The sequence below is a fragment of the Giraffa tippelskirchi genome, chromosome 14 (genome assembly GCF_054371585.1).
Source record: "Giraffa tippelskirchi isolate mGirTip1 chromosome 14, T2T-mGirTip1v1.2.pri, whole genome shotgun sequence".
In the NCBI taxonomy this organism is placed as follows: domain Eukaryota; kingdom Metazoa; phylum Chordata; class Mammalia; order Artiodactyla; family Giraffidae; genus Giraffa; species Giraffa tippelskirchi.
Genome location: NC_137288.1, coordinates 22,200,438 through 22,211,036, shown reverse-complemented (window position 1 = coordinate 22,211,036; position 10,599 = coordinate 22,200,438). Strand labels below are relative to the sequence as shown.

General features: G+C 46.1%; 1 protein-coding gene across 8 annotated transcripts in view; it reads right to left on the bottom strand.

The window, feature by feature from the left end:
• Positions 1-10,599, bottom strand: part of CD226 (CD226 molecule) — a 108,037-nt gene that overhangs the window by 87,441 nt on the left and 9,997 nt on the right. For 6 of the 8 annotated variants that reach the window (XM_081562683.1, XM_081562677.1, XM_081562681.1 and 3 more), the window contains exons 2-3: positions 7,238-7,402; positions 6,582-6,929 (exon numbers count right to left, since the gene is read on the bottom strand). In XM_081562683.1, coding sequence (XP_081418809.1) covers positions 6,582-6,929; positions 7,238-7,283 — 394 coding nt within the window. In that variant the 5' untranslated portion in view covers positions 7,284-7,402. Of the gene's footprint in view, positions 1-6,581; positions 6,930-7,237; positions 7,403-8,334; positions 8,943-10,599 lie in introns of those variants that run through there. The other 2 variants (XM_081562678.1, XM_081562679.1) reach the window with 2 other exon arrangements.

Genomic DNA, 10,599 nt, shown 5'->3' with positions numbered 1-10,599 from the left:
CCTTCCAGCCTGTGCTTCGGAACCTGCTTTCCTCAGTCTCAGCATATGTGTGCATCTCTAAGGGACACATTCGTTAGTTCCGCATGTTTCTAAACTATAAAGGAAAGGAATCGTACCCTGTGTGTTCTCCAGAAACCCTTACTTTTTTCCTTTCACATGACGTTCCCCAGATTCATCCTGGTCGGGGAGCGCCGTGATCAGCCATTCATTCATAGGCTGTCACAGCGACCTGCTGCCCAATCTTTCTCAGGCATGTCTCCTACATGTGGGCAATCCCCAGAATACACAAGGGGGTGGAATGACTAGGTCTTAGGAATCGGGTTCTTTAACTAAAGCAGTATCATTTTCCAAATAGATGTGGTGGCTAACTTAGGGTATTAATTTGGTGGAGAGTGGTTTTGGTTAAGTTGTTGTTGTTCAGTTGCCAAGTCATGTCCAACTCTTGGTGACCCCATGGACTGCAGCACTCCAGGCCTCCCTGTCCCTCACCATCTCCTGGAGTTTGCCCAAGTTTATGCCCATTGAATCAGTGATGCCATCCAATCATCTCATCCTCTGTTGCCCTCTTCTGCTTTGCCCCTCAATCTTTCCCAGCATCAGGGTCTTTTCCAACGAGTCCGTTCTGGTTAAGATTAACACTTAAATTGGTGACTGCTGAACAAGAAGATTGGTCTCCCTGATGTGTGTGGGCCTCATTCAATCACTTGAAAGTCTGAATACAAGAAAAAGACCGCCCCCCTCCCACCCTCAGCTGGCTGCTTTCCGACGGCATCTGCACCATCACTGGATCCTCCTGGGTCTCCATCTGCTGGCCCGCCCTGCACTATCCAAAATCACATGAGCTAGCTCCTCACGATTAATCTTTCTATACACAGACACACTGTATTGACTCTGTTTCTCTGAACAGCCCTGAGTATTACCATCATCATTAATACAATAGATCCGCCAACTTGCACTCCTGCCACCAGTGGATAAGCGTTCCAACTCATAAAATACTATTAATATTTGTCCACCCGCCCTTCAACTCTTCCCCTTCTATAAGGCTGCAATGAGTTTAACCTAGGTGGTGAGGAAAAAAACTGGGTTATTATGTGTCTCCCTCTGAAAACATTCAGAGATTCCCCACGGTCTACACTGCAGAGTCAAGTTCAAACTCCATCAGGCACAGCGACATTGGGCTGTCCAGTCTTTCCAGGCTCTTCTCTGACTTTCTGCTGCTCCGTGGGCTTTGGCTTCTTTTTTACACATGGAATCTACTGTATAAAACCTTACTGGGCCCACAGAGAACCTCCGCTGTGAGCGCAGAGGGTCCCACCATCACAGTTCCTTCTGTGACCTCGAGGCTGCCTCTCAGGCGTGAGGGGCCCTGCAGGAAGCTCGGGTGAGACCTGGAGCTCTGCCATCCAGTCACACCATCTAGTCTCTGTCTGCCTGAATCACACTTCCCCACGCCTTTCTCCTGGCCATCAGCACCCCCGCTTTTTTCCCCTCCATTTTCTCTCTTTCCCTCCCCCAGGCTATGCTAAAAAATCCCTTGTAAAAATGTATTATGTATTAAATAAGCTACAAGGATATATTGTACAACACAGGGAGTGTTAGTCATTCAGTCGTGTTCGACTCTTTGCAACCTCATGGACGGTAGCCTGCCAGGCTCCTCTGTCCATGGAATTTTCCAGGCAAGAATACTGGAGCAGGTGAACATTCCCTTCTCCAGAGGATCTTCCTGACCCAGGGATTGAACTGGGTCTCCTGGATTGCAGGCAGATTCTTTACCATCTGAGTCACCAGAGGAATATTGCCAATATTTTTTAATGACCATAAATGAGGTATAACTTTTAAAAACTGCAAATCACTACATTGTACACCTGTTATTTATATCGTATGTACGTGTGTGTGTTAGTCCCTCAGTCGTGTCTGACTCTTTGTGATCCCATGGACCCAGAGGCTCCTCTGTCCATGGGATTCACCAGGCAAGAATACTGGAGTGGGTTGCCATTCCCTTCTCCAGGGGATCTTCCCAACTCAGGGGTTGAACCCAGGTCTCCAGGGTTGCAGGCAGATTCTTTACCATCTGAGCCACCAGGGGAGCCCAGCTTATATCATACTGTACAGCAATCATATCTCAATTTTTAAAAAGATCCTTCCAAGTCCTCCAGGTCCAGTTGGACCTGTTCCTCCTGAGCCTCCTTGTTCACATCCACTCTGCTGGCATCCGCTCTCCTTCCTCTCATTTCTGCCTCTTTGAAAATACCACCTGGTCTCACCCTGGTGTTGCAACTTGGCAACCTTGAATTGGCTAAGGACCCTTCGGTTTCCTCAGCTGTATTTGGACTTCCCGGGTGGCACAGGGGTAAAGAACCTACCTCCCCATGCAGGAGATGTGAGTTCAATCTCCGGGTTGGGAAGATCCCCTGGAAGGGAAATGGCAACCCACTCCAGTATTCTTGCCTGGAAAATCCCATGGACCAAGGAGCTTGGTGGGCTATAGTCTGTGGGGTAGCCAAGAGTCAGACGTGACTGAGCGACAGCACACACTTAACGGGAACACGTTACCTCCGCCCCCCACCTTGTTCCATGAGCATTAAACCAGAGGATAAGTATCTACCTCATGCACACCTGGCGTGAGTTACAGCTAGCTAACCTAGTCAGAGTTAGCTGGTGGAGTATTTGGGGTGCATCACACATCTGGGGGGACATTTCCATCAATGTAACTACATTCACCCTAACTGACTAGTGAGGCCAGAGACACGTGGGTTACATAGTCATTTTCTCCGCAACCCCACTTCCTCCACAAATTCTTCCGTGAAAGGGCTGCCTTTGAACTGTCCCCTCTCGAGATGCCTCAGTATAGTTTTCCATGAGGCACTGAAATAAGTGTATCCATTCTTGCCATTAAATGCTCTAAATCAGTTACTGATTAAGAAATGCCCGCTCTGAAGGGAACACACGTTTTCACGTAATTTTGCACTAACAATATCATTTATCCAGAATGAGATGTTCAATATGCTCTTCAACTCTGCGCTGAAAACTCAAGGAGAGGGACCACAGGGACCGGCAATGATGGGTGTCCCCTCAGCCCCCGCCTGCTCACATGTCCCCTGAGCCAGCACTTCCTGTCCTCTACTTGCAACTTGATCCAGTGGACACAAAGCCTGAGAACTTGGGCAGATCACTAGACCTCACTTCCCTTCGGCGTCCTCACCCACAAATCAAAGTTACGTCTACGTCCAAGGGGGAAGAAAGGGGGTTAAGCGACAAGACCTCGGGAAGGTTGACTGAGCTCCTCACACACTGTCAACTTTCAGTAAAGAGGAGAAATCTGTATATTTAGAGCGCATGTGGCTCAATTCTTTCATCTTTTTGAAGATCGTACAATCTGTTGTACAGATGAAGATCTCTGGATTCCGAGTTCAATCTTTCACTGTTAAATAGATCAACTACCCCTCTGTTATACAAACAGGTGATGTTTGTAGACCCTGACATGTTGTTACTAAAAGCACACGTGGGACTTCCCTGGTGGTCCCCTGGTTAAGAGTCCCCCTGCCAAGGTAGAGGACACAGGTTCGATCCCAGGTGAGGGAAGATTCCACGCGCCATGGGGCAATGACTGAAGCCTGCACGCCCGCCACCAGCGCTCCACAACAAGAGAAGCCACTGCGATGAGAAGCCACGCACTGCAACTAGAGAGTAGCCCCTGCCCGCCGCAACTAGAGAAAGGCCGCGCGTGGCAAGGAAGACCAGCACAGCAAAAATAAATGAATAAATCAGTCCTAAAAATAAAGCACGCATGGAAGAATTTAAGCATATTTAAGGTTAATTTTGAAATACAGCTACTGTATTTCATAAATTCACTATCATTCTTAGCTTAAAAGAAAAAATGAAACCCTCCAAATCTCAAAAGTGAATGAAATACTCTCACTGGCTGGTTAATGCAATCCATCCTTTAAAAATATAAACGATCAAAAACAACAGCAAAATATGTTTAAGAATACCATCATCAGAATTCCAGCAACAAGGAGAGCTGGCCTTTCTCCGACTGATGACTGACTGACAATCTCACCACAGTCTCTGAAAAAGTCCCATACGGCAGAGATCTCCCTCTTCCTCAAAATAACAACAGGGAGAAGTAAATCTGGATGAGAGAAATGGGAAAATATTGCTGAAGTCATTCATACATGATGTTAAAAGTCCTACCTTGGGGTGACAACCATAATTGAGTTCACAGTAATTCAGTGCTACCCTGTATCCTAAACCTTCATAGGAGGTCAAGCTACTTGTTTTTGTTCCAAATAAAAATTGTATATATTTAGGGCCTATACCACAAAATGATATGTAGAATAATTGCTACAGTCAAGCTAATTTACACATCTTCTCTCCACACAGTTACATTTGCTGTTGTTGAGAAGAGCACCCAAAACCCACTCTTTTAGCAAATCTCCAGTGTTCAAGATGATGATATTAACTATGGTCTTTACGCTGTACGTTGGGTCTCTAGAGCGATTCCATCTACATAACTTCAGCTTTGTACTCTGACCAACACATATCTCCCCAACTTCCCACCTCCCCGCCCTAGTAACCAGGGCTCTAACTGTTTTCTTTTTTTAAAGAAAAGCCTTTCACTCACAGTGGTTATTTTAAGAAAATTGAGTATAGAAATGTCAGTTCTAGAGAAAGAAAAACACAAACTTTTATACAAAGCATTTTTTTTTCATATAAAGAAGACAGTGCTAATAAATCTTATTGAATCAAGACCTTGAAAGAAGCAGAAAAATCTGTACAGATCTCAAATACACCCATGAAAAATATATCACCTTGCTGCTGCTTCATGACATAGTACTTTCATGTTTTCATTTCACTGGAGTACAGCTGGTTTGCAGTGTTGGGTCAGTTTCAGGTGCACCTGTTTTCAGTTGACTGTTGTTTGACAGAGATCAGGATACCTGACTTGGAACCCAAACTACAAAATCTCACCGCACGAGGCAGGGTAGGGAGGCACGTCAGCCTCTGGCCCAGGTGGTTCAGGCCATGTGTCCAAGGGCTCACCCTCAAGACCCTTGCCGTCCCCTGCTCCACCTGCATCGCTCATCAGCATGGATGAGACACTCAAGATGTGCCAACAACTTTTAACAGCTTTTACCAGCAAATGAGAGCTTGAGTGACAAATGGGGTCTTTAATAAGTGAGTATTTAAGGAGAGATTTTGCTGATTGACACTCTGTAAGGCTCATTCATATGCACAGAATTGTTCTTGAGCTTAGCTACACCTAAAGAGAAAGGGAAAACTAACACAGGGAAGTCTGTCTCACCTCTGGACCCTTAGATATTCCTATATACAACTGTAAATTGTTCTTTTATCATATGGATTCCTTAAAAAGAAAGCACTGTACCAGGTGGTATACGATGTGCTCTGCTGGATGTCTGTTTGGGATATAACTTGAGAGACACCAGACAGGAAACACACAGTCCTGAATTATTTCCTTCCCGAGTCTATCTGAAAATGTCAACATTAGTCATTTTGTACCAAAAGCACAGGCCTACAATGGTGGTCCAACGGTAAAGAATCCCCCTGCCGATGCAGGGGACACAGGTTTGAGCCCTGGTCTGGGAAGAACCTGCGTGCCACAGGACAACCAAGCCTGTGCGTCGCAATGACTGCGCCAGTGCTCCCGGGTCCACGGGCCACAACAAGAGAAGCCACCGCAAAGAGGAGCCGGCGCCTCGCAACGAGAGAGTACCCCCTGCTCACACAAGTAGAGAAAGCCCACACGGCCATGAAGATGCAGCACAGCCAAAAAAGTAAAAGCACAGGCAATAATAATACCGATAATAATGATTCCCCGGCTATCGAGGACCAAGTTCTTTACATATCTGATCCCTAAACCATTCAACAAAGAGAATGGAGCTGTTGATTCAATTTGCTGTTTAGGAACCTGCGATTCAGAGAGACTGAGCACCTAATACAAGGTTATAAAGGAAGTAAAGGCTTTAAAACCGAGTTTTTCCAAATATAATACCCCATCCATGTGGCTATTCCTCGCAGGACCCACTCACTCACTCACTAAGCCCTGAACCACAGTCACTGGCAGGAAACACTTAAAGAGCTCATTCGATTCTTCCTGAAATGACAGCTTGCAACTTCTAAAGCATCCTCCCTAGTGAAACTTGGGTGAAGAGAAAACCAGAGCCAGGGCTTGAACCCTGCCCAGGACGCACGAATACGGCCAGATTTGCTGTTACAGAAAGGACTGAACGTGCAGGGCTGAAGCACCTGGAGTCTCGCAAAAGGAAACGGGACCACCACACAGCGGGTGACTGGCCCCGAACCCAAACACTGTCCACACCAGCTTCATCGAGGTTCAAGTGCTCATCAAGACAAGGTAAAGCCTGAGCTTTCTCCCGTGACATTTGAATTCACAAGATGATACACATTAAGAAAGATGGAATTGATTCAACAATGTAGAATCTGGACGTGCAACTAGGCAATGACACAAAGATAGGATAAGGCGTCTCACAGCTTCTACGTGGTCTCCGTAGAACCAAACATCGGAGGCAGGTGAAGAGGCAAATGAAAACGTCACTTACCTGATGGAACCACCCGTACCACCTTCTCCCAGGTTCCATGTGGGAAAGTGTGCAGGAAGCAGGAATAGAAGCCCACGTCCGCCTCAGAGGCATTGTGGAAGGACAGGGTCATGTCGTTAGAGGCCATGGTGCGATTTGAGAAGTAGACCCTATCAGCGTAGGCCTCTCTTATGATCCCACGGAACGTAGGGTTGAAGATGGCCATGGACTCTCTCTCCGTCTTTCTCTCCATCTTAATCTTGAACCACTCCATCTGGGTTAAAGTGTCCGCTGATGGATACACACATTCTAGGGTCATATTCTTGGCAAGTTTAACAGTCGTGTCCCAAAAAATCTCTTCACATGGTGCTGAAAGACACGTCATCATGTGAGTTCAATGAGACTGAAACACCAGAGAGATATCAGAAGCTTATTCTAGACCTAGGAAGATAGTGTTATAAATATTTATAAATAAATTGGAATCAGGGTAAAGGTTGGCGGTTTCTACCTTAGCCTAAAAAGGTTTCCACTGCTGATTATTGGCATTTGCAAGTTGTAGTTTTTCTGAACAAGTGAGAAGTTATCTAAACCAACGCAGAGCATCATAAATTCTGAACGTGTCACAGTATAAGACTTGAAAAAGGAGTAAATTCTTCAAATGAAGACATTATCGTTACCTGTGTACACATAAAGAATTGCCAAGAGGAGAGTGAGGTAATCCATCTCTGGAAGCCGTTGGGGAGGCCGGTCTCTAGAAGGACAATTTATAATGTCACCTGCAGAGCCCTGGCACCACACACTGCTTCCTTCCTCTCAGATCCTATCAGCAGCGTCTTCTTTATCTGAAGTGTGAACACAGGAAAAAAGGTCTGAGCTTCAAAGTCAGGCTCACTCTCGCACAAGGATGGGTAGATTTGAATTACTTCTCTCTCGGAGAAATGGCATATTTTCAAGCTTTCGTTTTCTACAAAAATTCATTCATCAAACAAACACGGTCTGAGTGTGTGCTTGGTGCTCAGCTCTGCTCTAGGTGATGAGCATGGAGGAATAAAAAAAAAAAAAAAAAAAAATCCTTGCCATCGTGGACCTTACTTTCTAGTGGGAGGAGACAGAAAATAAAATAAGGAAGTACACGGTGTAGTGAGGTGGTGAGTGTATGAAGGAAAACCAAGCAGGGCAGTGGATGGGGACAAGCTGGTGGTGTTCCCCTGGAAGGAGGGCCGGGGAGCCTGCACTGAGGACAAGAGATGGGAGCAGAGTCTGCCGGCCGCGGTGAGCGGCCTGAACTCCACCAGCGCAAGCGGCTCTCGGGTCGTGGCCAACCCGTCACCTCTGCCTCTGTTGACCTCAGGCATTTGCTTTGGGGGTAAATTAAGGGACTGCGGAAGGCTCTGCAGATTGTGCCTCAGGTCATATACAAATCCACTGTCGGTTCTTTTTTTAACTTAACTTGTTATTTTGAAATAATTGTAAAGTCACAGGAATTTGCAGAAAAAGTACAGAAAGGGTCTGTGTACCCTTCACCCAATTTCTCCTGATGCTTTCGTCTTACATAATCCTAGTAGGTGCATCATTGCTCTCCTCCTTCTCTTGTAAAACAATAATCAATTTCCTGAGAACTTGCTGGGAACATACTACCATGTCAGCAGGAAAATATATTATTGCCTCTGTAACAAGAGACAATGAAAAAGCATGCACCTGACCCCTGATGAAAGGGTCGAAATAAAAGGTGGGCAAAATTGAGAAAACGGGGAGCAGGAACCATTAAAGGCACCTTTGCCTGATGCTGACTCTGAGCCTACGTGATTCCATCCAAAGTTCGCCAGTACGTATCTTCTCCTTCACATCAGTATCTAATGTGTGAACTTTCTCAGGAAATTTGAAATCAAGTGTGATGTCAGAAATGTAATGATAGGGTTTCCCTGGTGGCTCAGGGGTAAAGAATTCGTCTGCCAATGCAGGAGACACAGGTTCAATCCCTGGTCTAGGAAGATCCCACATGCGGCACGGCAACTAGGCCCATGCACCACCACTACTGAGCCTGTGCTCTAGAGCTGGGAGCCCAGCTACTGAAGCCTGAGCACCCAGAGCCCGTGATCTGCAACCAGAGAAGCCACTGCAGTGAGCAGCCTGCCCACCGCAACTAGACTGGAGCCCCTGCTCGCTGCAACTAGAGAGGAGCCCCTGCTCGCCGCAACTAGAAGAAGTCCAGGCACAGAAATGAAGACCCAGCACAGCCAAACATAATAAACAGAATTATAAAAAAAAAAAGTAACGGTCAGAACAAAACTCTAACGTGTCCATATAATAGCGTACGGTGCTTCCTTAGGTCTACAGAGCACTCTGTTTTCCAAAACATTTCCCCTCTGTCATGTGTGCCTATAACTGCTCTGTGACATAGTCTGATGAGGCAACTGTCATCTTTGTTTTGTAAGTAATTTGATGAAACAATTTGACAAAAATTTTACTGAGCCCTGTCTCAGGGGCCCTGATTAGGTCCTGGAGACACAAGCATGGTCTCTGCCTTCCAGTCACGCATAACACATCGCACCAGACAGATACAAGGAGCAATTTATGATAACAAAACTAAATCATTTCTATTTAAGTCGTTTGATCCAGTTTTACATCTCAAAGAGGAACAAATTCATCCTATCAGATTTGGGGAAGATTTCATAGGAAAGTTGCACCTCTTTCTGGGCTTTCCCAACTGAATGAGACTTTCCAAGTAGAGAAATGGGAAGAGAGGGGAATTCCCTGGTAGTGCAGTGGTTAGCACTGGACGCTTTCACCGATGGGGCCCAGGTTCAATCCCTGGTTGGGGAACTAAGATTCCACAAGCACAGCCAAAGAAAAATGAGAATGATATCAAAAGACAGAGAGAAATGGAAAGAGGAGATAAAGGTGCATAACATGCGGCATTTTCAGGAAATGATGTGACTACAGCCTAGCGGGGTGGGAAGGGACACAAATAAAGTTGGGTCTGGATCCAAAGCGTCTTAAACGACATCCAGAGAGGAGTTCGGACTTGGCAGCTATTTTACTACTGTTGTTTCAGCACCAAGCACAATTCCTGGGACATGTGTCGATGGCACGAAGAATCCCAGCTCTGGAGGAAGTGTAAAAAATCACTGCAGCTGGAGCCATTGAGGGGAGACGGAGACAGAAAATGACAAGAGATCAAACTGTGCAGAAAGACAGGATGAGGCTGTTTGCCCTCGAAGACCTTCTGACACGGTTCTAGGAACAAGTGGAAGCTGTTGGAGGCACTTAAGACGCCAGAGTTACCTGGTCTGCTTTAAATTCTTAGAAAGAGAGCCGAGCATCACCCATCTTCCTTTCCCCACTCCTAACAAAAACCTGTTCTAGTTTGGGCATCGGCTCCCACACCACCGGGATATCATGACAGATCTGAGCCATTCTACTGAGAACTATGACATATCTGGGGGCTGGAGGTGGAGAAGCCAAGTGGGGCCTGAGTAGACCCAAGAAGAATCAAGGAAATGATCTACACTTCACATCAGAAAGACAGAAAGACCCTCAGTGAATCTCCTCGCCCTGGGAGTGAGGACTGGGGAATGCAGGAGGCTGACGGAGAAAGGTGTGTCATTAACAACAACTTGTAGTAACCCCTTCATTCCCAAGGCATTCACAGCCAACTTACTAAGAGGTGAAGAGAGCAGAGGGCACTTGCAACCTGAAGCATCCAAACTCAAGGGGCCTAGAGGTCACAGATGTGAATTAAAGGTTCAGAAAGACACGGGGCTGGAGATAAGGTTCAGCTGCAACACCTTTGCTAAAGATGTGCCCTATTGATCAACATCTAGCTGAAGACAAACAGAAACTGCACAGGATCTATTTTTTGCTGTGCAGGCAGCCTTTTTTTTTTTTTTTTTTTTGTATGATTTATGAAGGGATTTGGGCTTAAAGATTTTTCCTAATAGAGCCGTCTGTGTAAAAGAGCCCATTCTGGAGGATGGCATTAATCAAGACATTCCTTGACTTTTCTACCGTTGACCGCATCTCCGCAAACCACAGAAGT